Source organism: Gymnoscopelus microlampas (genome assembly GCF_963454915.1).
Source record: "Gymnoscopelus microlampas genome assembly, chromosome: 3".
NCBI classification, from domain to species: domain Eukaryota; kingdom Metazoa; phylum Chordata; class Actinopteri; order Myctophiformes; family Myctophidae; genus Gymnoscopelus; species Gymnoscopelus microlampas.
This window is the reverse complement of record NC_139940.1, coordinates 22,105,532-22,124,992: the sequence shown is the minus strand read 5'-3', so window position 1 is coordinate 22,124,992 and position 19,461 is coordinate 22,105,532. Positions and strand designations below refer to the sequence as shown.

The following is a 19,461-nucleotide window of genomic DNA, read 5'->3' as shown; positions in this document are numbered from 1 at the left end:
AAATCACAAGCTGTCATTATAAATACAGTTTTTATTGTGCAGTCTATTATAGCCTAAAAGGTGATGTCGTTATTGAGTGTCTTTGGCTTAAATGGACAAAATCGCAGCATGTAATGGTAGGTTTCAAATGTCATTCTTTCACAAACAAGATTTCTAAACTGTTGCACAAAGGGAAGTGCTCAGAGGTTGAGGGTTTAATTACAGTGGTTGCCCTTTTTTTGCGGGGCATGCAATTATAGTCTACTGGCAGACTAAAGCACTCTGGGGTGCTCTGAACTACTCTAATACTGATACTGAATATCAGTTCTGCTTTATGACTATGCTAATATGGGTTCACTTCCAAAATTAGATATACAAGGTGATACTTGATGCTATTTTGAAGACCTTCACCAATAGGTGGAAAACATTCATGACCTTAAGCTATTGAAAGAGGACTGTGCAATCATACCGTATATTTTATTAGATGGATAGAGTAACTGAAATGAAACTTTTAAGAGTTTCCCAATGATTAAAATGAAATGGCATCATTGTTTACCGAGCTGTCCAAAGACCCATTTCCATCTGTGTCGTAGAGGCGAAACATAACTGTGAAGAGAAAAAGAAAATGTCACACTATCGACACTGTGCTCTTTGACGCAAAGAGAATCCTTGAATGGGAAACATTCATCAGTGGTATGGACAGGGGAAATGGCTGCTTTCATCATTAAATCAAACACATTTTCCGTGCAAATGCCTCATTGTATTACACTGGCAGAATAATGATGCAGTCCGCTTCTACAATGCTTGCAGGCATCTAAATGATCCAGCTTTAACTGTCCCCCCTATCACCAACACTCAACAGTGTCACCATGGCAACAGAGAGCTCCCACACCAAAGTCGTGATTGGCTATCACATAATGACACATAAACACTCGTCAATCAAAATGTGACAGCACTGTGAGAACATCCCCGTCATTTCCACACTAATGGCTATGCACCATACAGTCCATGGCTAGGCCATGGACTGTATACAAGCACAACCTGGTCCCAGCATGGGGAGAACAGGTGTGGCACAGCTCCTCATATGAAGGTCTGTGGGAGATGCCTAGGGATGTCATAACGGGCTGACATCAAAACTAATGAGAAGCTAATTGACATCATCCTGGGTGCGAGTGTGGCCCCTCTGGAGTGAAGGAAAGGGGACATGATGAGATAAGTGCCTGGTGGCAGCTTGAGTAGTAATGGAGCTGAGATGTGTTGGTGGCCACAGGAATGGGACAGTGGACAGAGGAAGACAAGGGGTCTTTGCAGTATAGAGCTTGAACTGAATTTCTGATCACTGCGTCAGTGGCCATGCATCTACAATATTATGGAAAACATGAAAGCCTGTTAAAGTACTTCACGTAACAGATTCCTAATGGGATTTCTTTAGTCAGTCACTGGCTGAAACCCATGCACTCAAGTGAAACCAAGGCAGTTTTCACAGTCAATCAGCAGAGGGCGATATCTGCCAGGAAAAAAAGAAAGAAAAAGAAGCATTGCTAAGACCTTATGGGCGATGCAAGAAGAGGCAGAGAGGGGATGCCCGCTGCGCAATATATGGAAATGGTTAAATCAGTGATATCGTTGGACATACACGGTAGGGCAGCATTAGCTGAATTATTTATAGTCCTGTTCTTAATGAACGCTCTGCTTCTCAATAATTCAACAGGTGAAGGGGAATTATAGCAACACATTAAAAGTCTGATGTCCAATTAACCAATGTCGCTTCATGAATAAATGATGTGATGAATGGAATAAAGAGAAATAGGTTGCAACTGTGTTCTATTAAGCACATCAGTATACTGTAAACGTAAATATAAAAAAGAAAAAAAATCTAAATAGTCATTAGCCTAGGGAACAAGAGAGAGGTAGAGTTGGAGGGAGAGAGAGACCAAGATAACAAGGAATGGGAGAGAGAGGGAGAGAGGGTGCTGTGTTGGAATTCACTGAGTAATCCTTAAAGAATATACGAGACATCTGGAGACATTCTCAAGGACAGATATAAAAACGATCAAGGATAACATTAACAACTTATTTCCACTGAGAGAGAGAGAGAGAGCGAGAGAGAGAGAGAGAGAGAGAGAGAGCAAGCAAGAGAAAGCGAGGGAGAGAGAGAGAGCAAGAGAGACAGAGACAGAGAGAGAGAGAGAGAGAGGGAGAGAGAGAGAGGGGGAGAGAGAGAGGGGAGGTGGGCGAAAGAACAAGAAGGTTGTGTCACAAAATACGCACACTCCAGCTTGTCCTCAGGTCTCCCTCCCTCCAGCAGAGAGAGGTAACAAACAATATCCTTCAGCTGCACCAAGGCTAGGGGTTTGGGTAGAGTGGGCACCTTCAGAGGGGTCGAATTGCCTTTGATAAGCTTCTTCCCTGCAGGGGGAGAGGTCAGGATGAAAGGTCCAATGTTAATGATCCAGTGCAATAGAATGCCTAATATTAATTATACACTCAATCAATTATTACAATCAATTAGTAGTTAGTGACAGAGGCCTGTTCTCCCTGTAGATCACTGAAAATCAACATGTGCTATGTACAGTGAAAAATACAGTAGTATAATCAATCTCCTTTAACCTCTGACCTGTTGTTTGGTGAGAAGATGAGTTTTCACCCTTCTGCAGTGAGTTATTTTTTTAGCTTGACACTGAGCATGCTTTTACATATTGTGTATATTTAGTGGAGATGTTGAGGGCATACTATAAGTTAGCATTCCATCAGCTCATAAGCATAACTGAAGTCTGTATACTGTACTCCTTTTGTAACCTAGTTGTGCACACAATCTTTTAAACTATTGTATGTTAGGGTTAATCCAAAATACAATACGAAGGTATTGTAATGAGTAGTATACTGTACTGTACTTAGAACAGAATGGAATATAACAGAATACAACACTCTCAGAGTAACATTGCACTGAGATAAACAACCGGGGCAACTTGGGGTGGTGCTTGGGCTTACAGTTAACAAAGATCAATGACAATTAATCAGCATAATGTGCATAACCCAAAATGTTCATGTGGGGTAAAAGAGACAAACAACAGATGGTTTGATTACACATCACAAGCTCATCTACAGTATGACCATTAAACTCAATCAAAGTGATTAGCGGGGTGATCATGCTTACACTATGTTGGCAATAGAAGCTTCACATCCTCTCACAGTTCCCACCACTCTAGTATCAATCCAGAATAGCTGCTAGTGAGCATGATTAACCCATTAAGACCTGAGGCCGATTCTGCAAATGCCTTCTAAATCAGTAGTTCCCACACTTTCAAGTTTTTTCAAAAATGTTCCAAAATAGCAGATGTACAGGCTTGTATATCTGCTATTTTTTAATAGTCAACGCTAAAATCTAAAATGACAACGATTCCTTCCAGGTTTTAATGGGTTAATAATTCCCTGTCAGTGATTATCATCTTTTTCAAATCCAAGGACCCCCAGCTTGCCCACCGGACCACAATTTTTTTTTCCTCTGGGACCCCAATCTGCTCTGTAAAAGCATTGTTGATGTAACTGGAACCAAATGGACCCTTTTGTCCATTCTCTGAGTTACACACCCATGAGCGTCCATTCGGCTTCCAACTATCATTTAGCTGGGGACCCCCTGGAACCCACAAAAAAAAACCTGGGGGTCCCTGGACCTCACATTGAGAACCGGTGTCCAATGTAGCTTTACAACCAAAAAGCTTGTAATTCAGCCAGAGCTTGTGAGGGTATTTGAAGCAGGTTCAGGTTTGTGCTTGTGTTTGCATGAATCAATACCACTCTACACACAATTATCCTCGGGTAAGATTTCCATCACATGGACCTGGTCACTCACCATCCGTCCCCATATAACATTAACTGAGTGCATTTTGGGGGAGAGCTGGTGTGTGTCTGTAACACAGGTATTCACCTCTGTGTTGATTATGTATTTGAGGAGTAGATACAATATTTTGAATTTGTGTTACAAAGCTGGATAATAATTCTGTTTCCAGGGTTGGTCTGAGTCCTACAAAAGGTGACTGCAATATTTTTTTAGGTTGCTCTACATCAGGGTTCCCCAATTAGTTTTCCACAAGGGCCAAATTATGTCTAGGGTACCAAGCCGAGGGGCATTGTGCCGAAATCGTGCGCTAAATTTTGAGTTTTTTTTTTTTCATTTCTTTTTTAATCTAGCTAATTTGACGTGTGTTATTTTAGGCCTGGGATTCTTAAATCCTGTGTTGAGGGTCACACAAGGAAAAAATGCACTCTGGAAACAAAATAAGTTGATAACCAACCATTTACTTAAAATATTTGGTTGTTACAGTCTGCTTGAAAAGTAATACAGATTAACAGCAGCCAGTTGTACATACTGGAAATAAAAATAAGTCCAGAATCAACAAGTTACTTACAGATGTGTTTGTTACAGTCTGCTTGAACAGTAATACAGATATCATTTTCTTTTTTTAAAGGCCTCTCGCAGGCCGCAAATGGCCCGCGGGCCGCCTATTGGGGAACCCTGCCCTACATCATATAAGGACTTAAGTCCAATTCATAGTTTATAACTATGAATTGAAAAGGGCACACGTTGCCCTTTCATAATCCAAGATTTTGTGTCTTTATCATGGCTTAGAGTTTTCAACAATCAATTTCCAAATCTGGCCTTTTGTAATAGCACTATTTTCCATAGTATGTCCACAAATGCAATGGATTCCTTCTCAGGATACCAATTCTCAGATTACATCAATATTCTTTACTGTCCTGTTTTTGAGAACCTGCAAGTTAAAATCACCCACAGCCGATCATATTTTTCCAAGTCTAAAAACTGCTTTTCTCTGTGATAGTGTATATCGATGTGAAGTTATGGCTAAAGTACTACTCCGGGTTCTTGAACCCAGCATAGATGTCTGTCTAGAGATGCTTTATTTTGTGGGACAGGTTTTATATTCAACATCACCTTTTTATTTGTCCCTCTTGGGCAATTGGTTGATGGATGATAAGTGAAAGCTGAGGGAATTAATAGGTTCTTGCAGCGAGATAAGCACTAATGTTAGAGACTGTAGGGCATCTAAAAGGAGTGTTATAGAGGTCAAGGTGGAAGAGAGGGATCACCGTCAACCAAGATGGCTTCCGTCGTCCTCACCACTGGCCGTGAACACTGCAGACGTCAGACAACTGCAGTTTAAGCATGCTATTCTCATTGAGCTATTGTACCATGTCTGCTATTGTTATGCACCTGGTCTAAGCAGAACTACAATAAAGTAACATCTATATCTACACATTACAATACTTACTTACCAGAGACTCTGGATTTGTCTGATGATGAGGGGCTGGGTTTGGGCCCCTTGTTGCTAAACGACAAGAAGAGATGCTGACAGAACTCCTCAGGGAGCTCGCTCTCCAAAAATGTCTGCATAAAGACCTTGAAGCCATCAAAGTCAATGTCCTGAAGCAAGACAGAACACATGCTTGTTTATACCGAGACTCTGTTCCATATAACAATCATAGCCTTAAAGAACCCTACTGGTGTTTTTGCATGTTTTACCTTAATACTTTACATTACATTTTACACGGCTGAAGAGTTTTGTACATTTTGGAATAATCAACCGATGTCCTATTTATGTTTATTCAAACTTTCATGTTATAAGTCCACCTTAGAGACTACAAATGTCACTGTTTGTTTCAAAAACATGAGACTATCACTAAAATTAGGTATGACATGACATGATCTCAGCTTTTGTATTTTCCATTCCATATTCCAAACTGCTTGGAGCACACTTTTCAATTTCTTTCTGTGCTCTGTGAGCAAAAAACAGAGCATAGTTATTCCATTTACTCTCATTGAATGGCCAACCAGGTGGCAAAATCACAGTTTAGCACATAAACAATCACAAAGTAGATTCTGACCATATAAAAACAGCAAAATGGCTGTACTCATGTTACTCGGGAGTCGGGAACGATGCAATGTCGGGAGCGAAGCTAGTTGGGAATGCATACCCCATCCAGTTATGTGATACCCGTTGTCAGAGTACCCGTCGTACCGTCTGTCTGTCTGTCTATCTGTGTCCCTTTCATGCCCATAGACTGTATGGAGATCTCTGTATCTTTGTGACTGCCTGTGTCCTTTTTATGCTCATATATGGAGATCTCTGTCTGTCCTTGTCCTTTTTATGCCCATATATGGACATTGGCGCATTTGGACAACCAGATCCATGTACAGTAAAGTGTATGCCTATATATGGGAATATCGATCAGATCAGCGCTTCCGTACAAACACCAATCCGACCGACTTCATACTGGGCGAGTTTGTTTCTTCAGATAACTGAACTACAGATGCACACATAGATTTTTCTTATTTCTAGAGAACTTTTGTTGTGCTAGAGTCTAGCAGAGTCTAGCACAACAAAATCGATAGGTCACCAATGTTGGTGTAATGTGAGTGATCCTGCTGCCACCAGTACACAAAATAGGCAAACATAAATAAATAATGTACTGTATACAGGACTTGTTTTCTTATATAGGCCCAATGTATACTGACAGAATCCACGTTGTTTGCATTATTGTGTGACCTTTTCCACCATGCAATGGGAGTGAAAGGAATCACTACTTCTGATTCCTCAATCACAGAGCACAAAAGCAGCAGATAAAAGATTATTGGAATATACCTATATTTTGGTTGCTATCATTTAACTGTGGTATGTTGCCTTTAGTTTTTCTCACATTAATCAATTATGTGTTCATTGTATTTTTGAGTGGTGCCAACCACTCCTATATCTGACTTTGTCCGTGTGTCCGTCCGTATGTATGTATGTATGTCCAATAAACAAACATTGATGACAACATCAATACGGGGGTCAATACGGGGCTCATCAAAGGCACCACTCTCTTCACACAGGGTGTGATTTTTTTATTATTATACTCTGCTTTTATTTTTTATTTTTTAGCTTGCGCACAGTATACATTGAGTTGCATGTAACGGAGCCTTTTGGCTATGAACAGCACTTTCTCCATAGCACGGAAAAATACACATTTTAAACATTGGGAATCGGGAATATTCCCCTTCAAGCAGTTCTTCACATTTCTTGTTGACACTCTCATAACACGTCTCCTAGAACTGTCAGTCTCATTTCAGAGCATTTATTTCATTTATTTAATTTTTCACATGAATAAACAAGTCGCAAGGAAGTCAGTTTCATGGCTCTGCGAGAGATTTTAAGTGACAGAGAGATATATTTGGCTGTCTTGTCCAGGACTCCATTGTAAAAGAGATTCTGAATCTCAAAGGGATTACTCTTGGTAAAATACTGTAAAAAGAAATACAATATTTGAGCTATTACTGGCAGACAGGAATAGGCAGCCATTACCTGGTTGAGGAGCTCCTGCTTCTATGCATCAGGCAGCATTGTAGAGGAAAAGATGTCAAACAGTGTCATGTGGGGAAAAATGTAAGTCCTATACCCGCTTTCATCCTAAGAGCACACCCATGCTAGCTTTGATTGTGAACATTTCAGCACAAATAGCAGATCTACAAGCGCACAACGAGTCCCGCTGTGGCGCACTGGTGAAGCGGGAATAAAGCAAAAAATAGATTCCTGGGTGTCACCCAGGGACCTACAGTATCTACATATACTTGGCTTATTAAGGTTAGGCATTCTTAGTATAGTTAAGTCTAGTCATAGGTTTAATTACTGTAATTGAGTTAATGTTAGGCACTATTAGCATGGTTATGTTTAGGCATGGGTTTGGTGTGGTTATGGTATGCATGAGTGAAGGTTATAAGGATATGAGGAGGGCTATCACCGTTGTACTGCCAACTGTAGCATAATGTGGGTTTTTGGACAAAAGTGGGTGCAAAAACAAAAACTACTGTACTGACTAATACACAAATGTTGTATCTTTACACTGGCTTGTTTTTGTCCAGAATGACAATGGATTAATCATTACTGCCTATCGAATTCCTTGAAAAAACATACGATATAGTACATACTTCTTCTGGATTGTATTTCGCCAGTACTCCATTACCATGGAACTCCTGTAGCACATCTTTTAGCTTCTTGGTTGAGTCTAGGGAAAGACATTGAGCAGAAGTCACATGTATTTCACTCATTGGGCTAAGGATCTCTACTAACCATGAACAAAATGAAAAGGTGATGGTTAAAAATAAGGTGTAGTAGTAGTAATAGTAGTAGTAGTAGTAGTAAAAAGCTTGTAGTAAGTAGTAAGTCAGAGAATGCTTTGTGGGGGTTATTTGGAAGCAATGGGAAGGAAGAGCAGATGGGAACAATGAGGTAAGTTATTTATATCAACAATAATAGTATACATGTACATTCACCCACAACAATAATAAGAACAGATGTAAGTCGTCACATTTTTTGCCAAACCATCATCAGACTAAACAGGTGTGTTTTTTCAGATTTTTGTTCTGGTGGACACATTTGCAGACAGAGTGACATACTGTACTGTACTTGAATACACAGATAGACAAACTGACAACCTCATTACAAAGTTTCACATTCAGTTAAAGACTAAAACCTCATAAATGCATTAATTAATTATGCATTCTATATCTGTAGTAATGCGGTTTATGCACACTAAAGCAGCGAGCATCCAGGTGTCAATCAGTCCAACATGCTCTAAAAGGAGACAACATGAAGCGCTGTGAAGTTAATGTCTGGAATGAATGTGTCAACAAACAAATGGCAGGCACTAACCTAAAACTGTCAATCATAGCAATCCATACACCACTGATTGACCTTAAATGCCCTGAACTCTCCTAATGGTGTTTTCATTTACTCTGGCTGGATAAATCTCTTCTCAGGGCTGTGTGGGCATGCCCTAGGCTCTATGCACAGCAGACATATTGCAAAGCCATTCACAGGTGTTACCAATGGTACTAATTAAGGCTCTGTTCTAGCCTGATTATCAGCCTGAAGCTGCGTGGAGCTTCAGTCTGAAATTGGCTGCAATGTTCGCGATCACCAGGGGGAGGGGATTCAAATTTCCCTAAACCAATCACAAGAGATCCATGGATCCGCCTACATCTGACGTCATCGCACAGCTTGTTTTAGGAGATATTCGCTGATTGGCTTGTCGTTAGACCACACCCATCTCCGACTCTGATTTGACAGGTTTTTCTTTGACCGTGAAAAGCCATAGGCTCACATTATGACACCAGACCAAGAGGAGCTCACTCAGAGAGTGGGCGGCATCTATGGTCTGGAACCAAGCTAGCTCTGTTCCATTCTGGTCAAACAGCACACTGGGCAAGACCTAGCCGGTTGAGTACCGGAATTTGATGGAAGTACCGCCCAAGGAATTAACATTGACGCTTTACAAATCTGTTTACATTCTCCGTGAATGAAAAAAGTGCTGTGATTGGTTGAAAAATATAGTTTCCGGTGGAAATACGTACGACGAAAGTCCCGCCCCTATAGACACTCTCTGCATTAGGTCGTGACCAGGCTTTTCTCTTCGCAGATGGGTAAGGCTGGGAACGAGGCTAGTCTAACAGAGTCAGGGTGCTGATATTGTCCATGTCGCAGCTCACTAGTAACACCAGTGGGTCTCAAATTGGGGTCCAGGGACCCTCATGGTTCCTTGAGGGGGTTCCAAAAGGCCCCTTAAGGATGTGGAACACTGAGAGTGTACAAATGGAACCAAATGGATCCACATTTTTACTTTTACTTTGTTAGTATCCAAAAAAAAGAATTACATCATTTTTATCGCACGATTTTGGCTGGAACAGTACAGAGGCACTAGTAGTAGGGTTTAACCCGAAGGTGTATTTATTCACAAAAACATGACAAAGACATAGGAGACACACCCAAGCATGGTAGGATCTAGCTTCTCACCCTTAGCTCTCCTCTCGTGAAATGACAGCAGCATTTTATAGCCATCTGGAGCTAATGAGCATGGACTAAACCATTAGACTGCACCATTGACAGGGGTGTTTCTAAAACATAATAAATACCTACAGTAACTAAACATAGAGTAAATACATGAATACAGTATAAATAGCCTTAAAACACAAGTATTACAAGTCTTATTAACTACAGGTTATTCAATAATTCCTTCTTCACACTACAACATCATTTCATTCACACCAGCACATCATAACCCCCCCAGCTATCCTAATATGGTCCAGCCCAATCACGCTGAAACACACAGGCAATTGTTAGGTATTCAATCAGACCTTAACAATAAAACTTATATTGCACCTCAACCATATTGCACCTAGTCTCCATTGCACCTATAACACACATTACACTTGCCCATCATGATTGTCAACACTTTGACTCCCCAGGTGGAACTCGTTGGCTGAGTGGCCATCTCAGTCAAACAGGGAAGTAAATGTATTAAACAATAAAATAATGGCTGTGCAAAATACGCTGTGCAAATTACTAAAGTGCCAATACTTTGTGCAATTAAATCAACTCAGGGTTAAAATACATGTGCAACATTTGTAACAGAGGTCCACTCTGTTACACAATCTTTTTCACCCAGTGCCAATTGTCTAAGTAATCCTGGGCACTACACTCCCTCTGCCAGCCTAGGGAGAGCCCAGAGCCGAGCTCATGCCTCCTTCAATGCATGAGAGCTAACAAGCCTTCTTATCACCCGACAGGGGGGAGTTTCCCCGTTAGGACGTAGCACGTGGAAGGAACACGTTATTCCAACCAGTTCCTTTCCCCTCCATCAGGCGCCCCGGCTGACCAGGGGAGGGTATGGAGACCAGGATTACTGCATGTTTTTGTGACGGCACCTACCCTAACAGATGGGCTTTTGTGACATCATTAATTTGTCAGAATAGCTCCACCCAGCTTCAACCGGACTTGTAGGGTGAACTTGCCTTTCGGCCTGCCAGGCTGCGCACCGCCCTTGAGCACAACAAATCAGATCATGAGCTCGAGCACAACCAAACAGATCACACTAGTTGTCAAGAAACACGCTGTATCAGATACCAACCCAATCGCCAGAGCTGCCTGGTACAGTAGAATATAAAAAGAATAACACCAGGGCACTTCAAAAGAGACTAGCCAAATAAAATACTGGAGCACTCGACTGGGTCTGCACGTATCTTTAATTTGCATGGATGACTGACGTTTCAAATTGTGTTCTAGAGTAAAAACTAAAAACACGTGCAGACCAAGTCGAGTGCTCCAGTATTTTATTTGGGTAGTCTCTTTTGAAGTGCCCTTGTATTTTTATTTTTATATTCAATTTGTCCCACTATTGAGCACCGAGCCCTTCTCCACAGTCACTGGTCAAAACCTCCTAACTCCACTTGAGCTGGAATAGGGTAAAGTAATGATAATAATATAGGCTAATGACACATGCAAGTATCTGACAATATATAACGTCACAATACCAACTTTGATGAGGCAGTATTGTGTGGTTTTAAAAACAGTTTTTTTTCCCATTTCCTGAAAAGTTTATATTTTGGACATAGTTGGTTTCTGCCCGACAGCAGAGATATGCTCCTTGTGAGCAGCTGTGTGGATGCAAGTTTGAATCCAGCACTTTTGAATGTTTCAGAAGCGGCTTGTGAGGCACAGCAAAAGCATCAGCCGAACGAGTGCCCTCACCTAGCGAGTGCCTGTGCAGAGAGGTGTGAAGCCCGCTTCTAGTGACTCCGAAACCGAATTGCATACTGATAGGGTGGCTATCAGTTAAAATCTATTTTGAAATTGCACAGTGCTTGCACTGCAGCTTGACAGGCTGACTAGCCTCGTAGTCAATGCCTAAAGGCAACTCACCATGGAGCAACCTGACTCAAGGAAAGGTATAATCAGCAATAGTAACTGAAAACGTGTATGAATGTTCAGGGCCTTTAACCAATTAAGACAAATATACTTTGCCATACAACAAATTGCAAAAATAGCCGGCCTACAAGCTCACAATGCGTCACTGTTACGACCCGGCCTAGGGGAGCCTATGGTCGCAACACATAATGGACTCCACCTTCCCAATCTCCAAACACAACCAGTCAACACAAGTTTAAATGTCCAAAGGACAGTGATTTATTAAACAAAGACTAAAACATGGGTAAATTACCTCAGGGTGGGCCCTTGTACATCAAATCAAACTCAAAACAAAAGCCTATGCTTACCTGTACCAAACAGAAATACATAGTTCTTACCTAACTTCACACATAAACATAAACAAAAGAAAGGCCACCCACCCCTACAATACCTAAAAGCTGTAAACTAACCCATGTTACAACTAGCAACTAAAACACTAGCAGAGCTAAAATCACTATCAAACACAAATGACTGATGTGGTTGAAGGCTGGTTAGAAGGAAGACATCTGAGTAACTGGGGACAGCCATCTTTATAGTCCCCAGCCTGGTCACAGGAGCCAATCATCAGCAGGCTCCACCTATTAATCAGCCAGACACCAGCCACCACTCACTCATTCACACCAGCTGGTATTCAAATCACTCACTAACCAATCATTCACAAACACCAATGAGGGGGAAAACACACAGGGCAACCCCACACAGGACACTATAGTACTGCATATATGACCCTAGGGTCATAACAGTCACAATGCAACAATCTGCAATTTCCGAAATCCTGACATTTTATTTTATTTTTTTTATTTTACTTTCACCTACAGTATAATGATATGCCCACAATAGGGACATCAGGAGTGGTTAAAAGAGTGTGCTACACTGCAATCACAGGACAAGACAGTGTTGTAGGCTTCTGAAATGTATCACCTCACAGTGTTTGATTTGTAAAAAAATCAAAATCTGGTCTTCAGATCATTGGGGTGCAACGTCGCCAATTAAAGGCTCATCAAATACATGCATACACACCTGATATGCAGGCATATGCATGTCTTTAGTCAGTGTCTGATTTGACAACAGACCTGCCAGACTAACAGGAAATAAATAAAGCTATCTCCTACCTTGCAAACGTGCTGCTTGCTTGAGAACCTGTGCGTTCAGAGATTTACTCCAGCCTGAGGATTTAAGCTACACATGGGACATGTGGGATGGGGCTTTAACACATCAGTGAAAATAGCAGATCTACAAGCTCGCAGTGCATTGCACGCGTTCTAAACGTTATGACATTTAGAATATTTTGTATTAAATCTTTTGCCAACAATACTGTAGATGCCTCATGATGGTGAGACTAAAGAGTTTGACTCAGGGGCGTCCTACAGGGTAATACCCTGGCCCCCTTCCTGTTTATTATGGCAGTGGTCCACGCCCTGAGACCCATTATCAGTGGCAGGGAGGAGACATTGAGTTTTTCACGCTGGTCCCGAGGAAGACTCACTATGCAGACTATGCAGACGACATTGCCCTAGTCTCGGACACAGCGGAGAAAGGAAGGGACCTAAGTCTACTAGCAGTAGAAACGGAGCGCAGGAAGATTGGCCTCAAGCTCACTGCCAAGAAAACAAAAGTAGGCCTAATAGCATTCAACATGGAGGAGGAGGAGGACACTGACACTGTGGGAGCCAGCCCAATACACAGCTAGGAGGGGAAGGGGGCACGCCACCTACGCGGACACCAGTATTGGAAAAAGTACTCTTTTTTTTTTACTTAAGTAAAAGTATGAATACTGTAATGTAGAAATACTCTAAGTAAAAGTCCAGATTTCAAAATGTACTTGAGTAAAAGTACAAAAGTGTTGGTATCAAAATGTACAAGTTTTCAAATGTATAAAATGTATAAAAATCTTCAATGTGTCGCGATTGTGAGCTTGTAGATCGGCTATTTTCAAATGGCCGAAGTGCATAGGGCTGAAGTGGTTAATGTATGTTTTGTAATAATATTCCACACCTACAAAGTAACTAGTAACTAAAGTTTTCAAATAATTGTAGTGGAGTAAAAGTACAATATTTGCCTCTGAGATGTAGTGGAGTAGAAGTAAAAATATAGAAAATTGGAAATACGCCAGTAAAGTAAAAGTACCTCAAAATTGTACTTAAGTACAGTACTTGAGTAAATGTACTTAGTTACTTTACACCACAGGTGGACACACTCTGGACCCTGATGCTGGATAGGAGGGAGTGGAGGAACGGCGATCCAGGAGATCCCGAGTTGGTGAAGACTTATCCGCCCCCCTCGCAAATGTGGTACGCATACATTTTAAATCAAATTGTCAAATTGTGATATTATCAAACATAAATATCAAACATATCAGACAGTCTACATTTCCTAAAAGAAAATGCATGCATTCGGTCCGACCAGAAGCAGGGGATAAAACATTATCCCGACCGGCAGTACTTAAATGAATGACCAGAGGGGGGTATATCAAATGCAGAGGCATGGATTTCCCTCCTAGCCGCCTAAGGTTGTAGGCTTCTGGGTATTCTCACCATACAATAACACCTTCATGTCCCCTTGGGGCTGAATAAAGTACCTACCAACATTATACTGTGCTGTAGATTGGCTCTGTCTTGGAAGATGGAAGGTACTGTATAGTAGAGGGCTCCCATTTAAAGCACCCCTGTGCCACAGTATATACACAGTGAAAATACATGGTGTTCATTTAACTCTCGAGTTACAAATGGAAAGATTAACGCTGGGGATTCTACTGTGTAAACACACCAGCCATTCCATCTAATGAAGAGACATTGTAATTGCTCTGAGTCCGAATTTCGGTTCCTGGCTTTGAGCACACAGGCAATATAGTGTTATTGAGAGTGTGCATTGCTCACTTTAATGAGAGGGAAGGGAGAGATAGAGGGGGGGGGCACGTGATACTCATTGTTGAGGTTCAGATAATGGGATATTTTATAACCTGTAGCTGCAATGGAGTACAAAGACTCGCCCTGAGCTCATTGAAACATGATTATCCAAATCTGTCTACCGCACGCACGCACGCACGCACTCATGCACGCACGCACGCACGCATGCACGCACGCACGCACACGCGCACACACACACACACACACAGTCACACACACACACACAAACACACACACACTCTATTTTCTCCCCCTCACACCCTTTCCTGCCCATTTTCCTTCTCTTTGTCCCTCTTTCTGAACCTCCTGTTCCTTTCATATCAGGATACAACAAGAAGCTTGAATCTCATTCGTCTTCTGAAACCGCCACTCGTGTAATCCATCCATCTCCCTGGCCGGCCGTCAACAAGTACAACAAAGTACGACACTTACAACATGAAAAGACAATAAAGGCAAACAGCCTGTCTCTCATGGTTATAGTGTCTGCGGGAGAGTGCACTCCTCAGAGTCCGATAAACAATGCTACGCAAAATGCAATTGAAGGCATGAATATCGTGGCCAAGGCAAACACTTTGGTGGTAGACGAGAGACGAAAAGCATCAATAATTTAGATTTGGACTTGGCACCCTGAATATCTAATAAAAGAACCTCTGGTTAAAACGAAAACAAAGATAAAAAATGTGTAGCTCTGAAAAGCGTGCTCTACAAAGGCACTCCAGTATGTACCCAGCTTTGTGTAAGAACACTTATTAAAAAACAGAACAACCTCATTCCTTCCTGATCCATGGTCACATTTTCTCTAATTGTTTTCCTACAACATGATGCATTATGGGGCTGCTTCACATTTAAATCCCTCCAAAGTAATGCGACAATAGTGAAAACGATCACAACTGCTCACAGGCAAGAGTACGTGTAGTCAGATTTTCCATCTCTGGTACAGCTTCAAATGATGAAATACATCAACATCTCAGAGCATAACATAAACTACAGCATCCAAGACCACAGTCTGGTGAGCAGGGGAACAATTTATTGTGCACGGAATGAATCATTCAGGGCCCAAACAGATCCAGTTAGATTTAATGCCTGAGCAACTTGAGCTGGCCCTCACAATCGGCAATTATAGATTCTACGTTTTATCATTTTAATGGGTCATTTTTCACTAAGTTTCACACCATGACTTGTTGGGTTAGGATGCAGTTATTCTGCAGACAGAGTTACAGTATATTCTCTTCAGTCAAAGTCAGTGTTAACTGTGTATCATTGTGCGTTTGTACAGTATGTGTGAATACTGGATCTATGCGTCCAGTATTCAGACCAGCCCCTGATTAATGGAGTGATCTGACTGTTGAAAATCTGTTCTTTTTGGTAAGTGACACAGGATGGAGCATACATTTGGCTTAACTTGCCAAAAGAATGATTCTGACAGAAACTGACATTTTGCCAAAATAATGGAAACACTTATTCCAGGTTATGAAATTAGGACATATGTACACTGCACACGTAACAAACGTGACGTGAAATATGATGATGCGTGCACTTTCTATGAATGTAATGGCACATATCACATCACATAATGTCACTGTCAGGCAGACACCTTGTATCTCCATATTTCATCTTCTCATGTTTTTTTTTATTTTTTTATTCATGAATTCCCTATTATATACTTATTACTTTGTAGTATGACAGTGTCATGCAAAAGGAGCATAAATAGCCATTACAAGCTCACAACGTGCCTATAGTGACATGCCCAAAATAGGGATGGCAGGTTGTAAGGGGTTAAGCCTGTTTTGGGGTTTTATAAATATTTAACGAATGAAAAGCTAGTGACTAAATAAACTACATTGAATCTATTGTAACACAGGTTCTTTTTTCCATTTCCTGAAAAGGAACGGTTTTAGACATACAAGCTTTCCACACAACAGCAACACTATGATTTGCAGTGTCTTGGTGGAGAAACGGATATTGACAAGGACTCACTTACTGTAACACAAGTTACATAGTGGCACATAGTACCATGGCAACAGGATGTAATTTTCCGTTCCTTACGGAACTGATCATTTATACTTGTATGGCGGTGTCACGCCATACAAACTCACAACACGTTTTGGATGCAACGCGTTGTGAGCTTCTTCTAGATAGGCCATTTTCGGCACTGTATAAGGCAGGCTTAAGGCTATAGGGGCATTTAGGAAGTCGATAGTCTCGCATGGCCAGACTGCGTTGCCTCCCACAATTTTCAAATGTTTCCTGATTAAAATATAAAGCGGATGTGAAGCCTCCTCCCCACTTCCGTTTCGTCTTTACAGTCAAGCAAATTTATCCTAATATAAATCAAAATCATCTAAGCATATATAACTTCATGCTAAGCAGAAATGGAAACTTAAAAATTAAATGTAAAGATATTTCAAAATATATTTACGTGAACGGAAGTGCCAGCTTCCTCTCTCGGATTTCGGGAGGTGTAGTTCCAGACTCTATATAGCATTCGGAGATTGTGGAATAGTTGTCTGGCTACCTGAGACTAGGAAGTCGTGGCTACCTAGGTCAACATGTTACAGAACAATTCAGCTTGGTTTAGTTAGTTAGACCGTGTGAAAACAGTAACACCCCATTGTGTTTGATGAGAACAGACCGTGTTGGATGTCGACAGCATATCGGAGGAACGGAGGCTCGCAACGTCCTTCAAAGAAGAGTGCATATACAGCTAAATCTGGACTGTTCATTTAACTCTGAAAGTGTACAATTTTGTATACTTTCACAACTAAATGAAGATTTACATGCTGAAAAATGCAGACATGCAGCACTGGTGCAGACAGACAGGGACACACGCATGTACCCACACACTCATACTTACATTGAGCGTACTCCTGTAGCAGGGAGAATTCGGCTGGGGTCAGTGTGACCCATTTGTCTTGACTCGTCATTGTGTTCACTCCTCTTCTCACCAAACACCTCGCATCCCCTGAGCAGCAACAGACCACACATTAGATCACAGTCACACACATACAGTACTCTGTCCCAGCCTCTGGCACTCTCTATTTGCACCATGGCTCTCAACATGATATTGACCAGAGTAGGAGCTAACCATCACGTAAAGCCTTATTTATAATAGCTGATCTGAAAATAGCCTAGTGTTTATCAACAGGGGTAGCAACAGAGATGTTCGGGGCGCTGGAAGCTATATTTTTTAAAGGGGGGGGGGGGGCACAATTTCTTCATTTCATCCTAGACAAAGATGTGAGGCCTTGTCATCCCTGTCACAGGTACGTCAGGGATGTCAGGCCCTGTCACAGGGATGTCAGGTCGTGTCACAAAGCTGTCAGGCCCTGTTACGGCCCTGTCACAGCCCTGTCACAGGATGTCAGGCCCTGTCACAGGCCTGTCACAGTGATGTCAGACCCTGTCACAGTGATGTCAGGCCCTGTCATAGGCCTGTCACAGGGATGTCAGGCCCTGTCACATCAGGCCCCTCTCACAGCACTGTGTGACAGGGATGTCAGGCCCTGTCACAGGGCTTTCAGGCCCTGACATCCCTGTTACACTGATATTTGGAAATCGATGAGATGTGTTCTAAATTATATAAGCAACACAATAAAAATAAAAATAAAGTTTACATTTTAATTGGGTGTGGGGGACGGTAAGGGACCTGGATATTGGATAGGGGGTACTGGCCAAAAAAAAGATTGAAAAACACAGAAATAGCTTGTAGAGCTGTGTTTTCCGGCATGTGATACCGTAATATGACGGAATATGATTTGAGCATACATTAATCTGACTTTAACAAGACATGCTTGTAGTTGCTATTCTTTTTTTTTTCTTTTCTCTTTTTTTTTTTATAATAATGTTTTGTTCAAATTGACAAGATAAACACATACCAAGCTCTAATTAGGAGAGGGGGAACAGTCTCATTTAGTTGTCATCTTCAGGTTGAATTGACACAGCATCCAAGTAGTTTAAGAAGGGTCCCCAGATCTTGTCAAAGGAATGGAAGGAATTTTGATCGGCAATTTTAAATAGACAAAGTATAATCTAAATCTGCAAAGTGCTAGTAACTAAAGCTGTCAATTAATTGTAATTTGTAGTGGAGTGAAACGTACAATATTTGCTTCTGTTCTGAGTTGTAGTGGAGTAGAAGTATGAAGTATCAAAAATGGAAACACTGGAGTGAAGTAAAAGTACCTCAGAATTGTACTTAAGTATAGCCTAGTACTTGAGTAAATGTACTTACAGTAATTACTTTACAATCACCTGACAATCCACTGCAACATTTCAAAGGGCCTTTTTCTTTCTCTGGACCTGTGTTTTAACTATACTGTTAGTGGAACTGTGGAAAATATCTTTCCAGTACAGAACTGATATATCAAGTCCAAAGCATACAAGTGTTAATTGTTTGTACTTATGTTGTGTTTTCCATACTGGAATACATTGTCAAAGTTACTATGGCTATAAATACTCTTGCTTACACAAGCTGGCCAACTTGAATATCGAAGTCTAAACAAATGCAACAGGGTGAAGAGCCACTTAAGATCAACTTACGGCTGGGCAATTAACCAAAAATATATCAAAACCGATATTTGGAACCTCTAACCGACATAATCTTGGTCATGTAGGTTAATCAAATAATCGAGAAGCAAGATATTTTTAAATAAATGATAGTTTTTTTCTTATATCAACGAATCAATATGAAAAAAATTACATACTTTTTTTACAATTGACTAAATCGATTAGTCTGAATAACCACTTAAGCCCTGTTTTATACTTTGTTGTACAATCGTGTG

The 19,461-nt window shown here is 41.1% G+C and overlaps 1 protein-coding gene across 2 annotated transcripts in view; it reads right to left on the bottom strand.

Moving 5' to 3' along the window:
- Positions 1 to 17,607, bottom strand: part of dgkb (diacylglycerol kinase, beta) — a gene marked incomplete at both ends in the record, with an annotated part of 72,780 nt that extends 55,173 nt beyond the window's left edge. Inside the window, 6 exons of one of the 2 annotated variants that reach the window (XM_084052860.1) lie at positions 536 to 585; positions 2,251 to 2,388; positions 5,275 to 5,422; positions 7,341 to 7,361; positions 7,964 to 8,040; positions 17,538 to 17,607. In XM_084052860.1, coding sequence (XP_083908986.1) covers positions 536 to 585; positions 2,251 to 2,388; positions 5,275 to 5,422; positions 7,341 to 7,361; positions 7,964 to 8,040; positions 17,538 to 17,607 — 504 coding nt within the window. The remainder of the gene's footprint in view (positions 1 to 535; positions 586 to 2,250; positions 2,389 to 5,274; positions 5,423 to 7,340; positions 7,362 to 7,963; positions 8,041 to 17,537) is intronic. The other variant, XM_084052861.1, reaches the window with a different exon arrangement.
- Between the last annotated feature and the right edge of the window lie 1,854 nt (positions 17,608 to 19,461).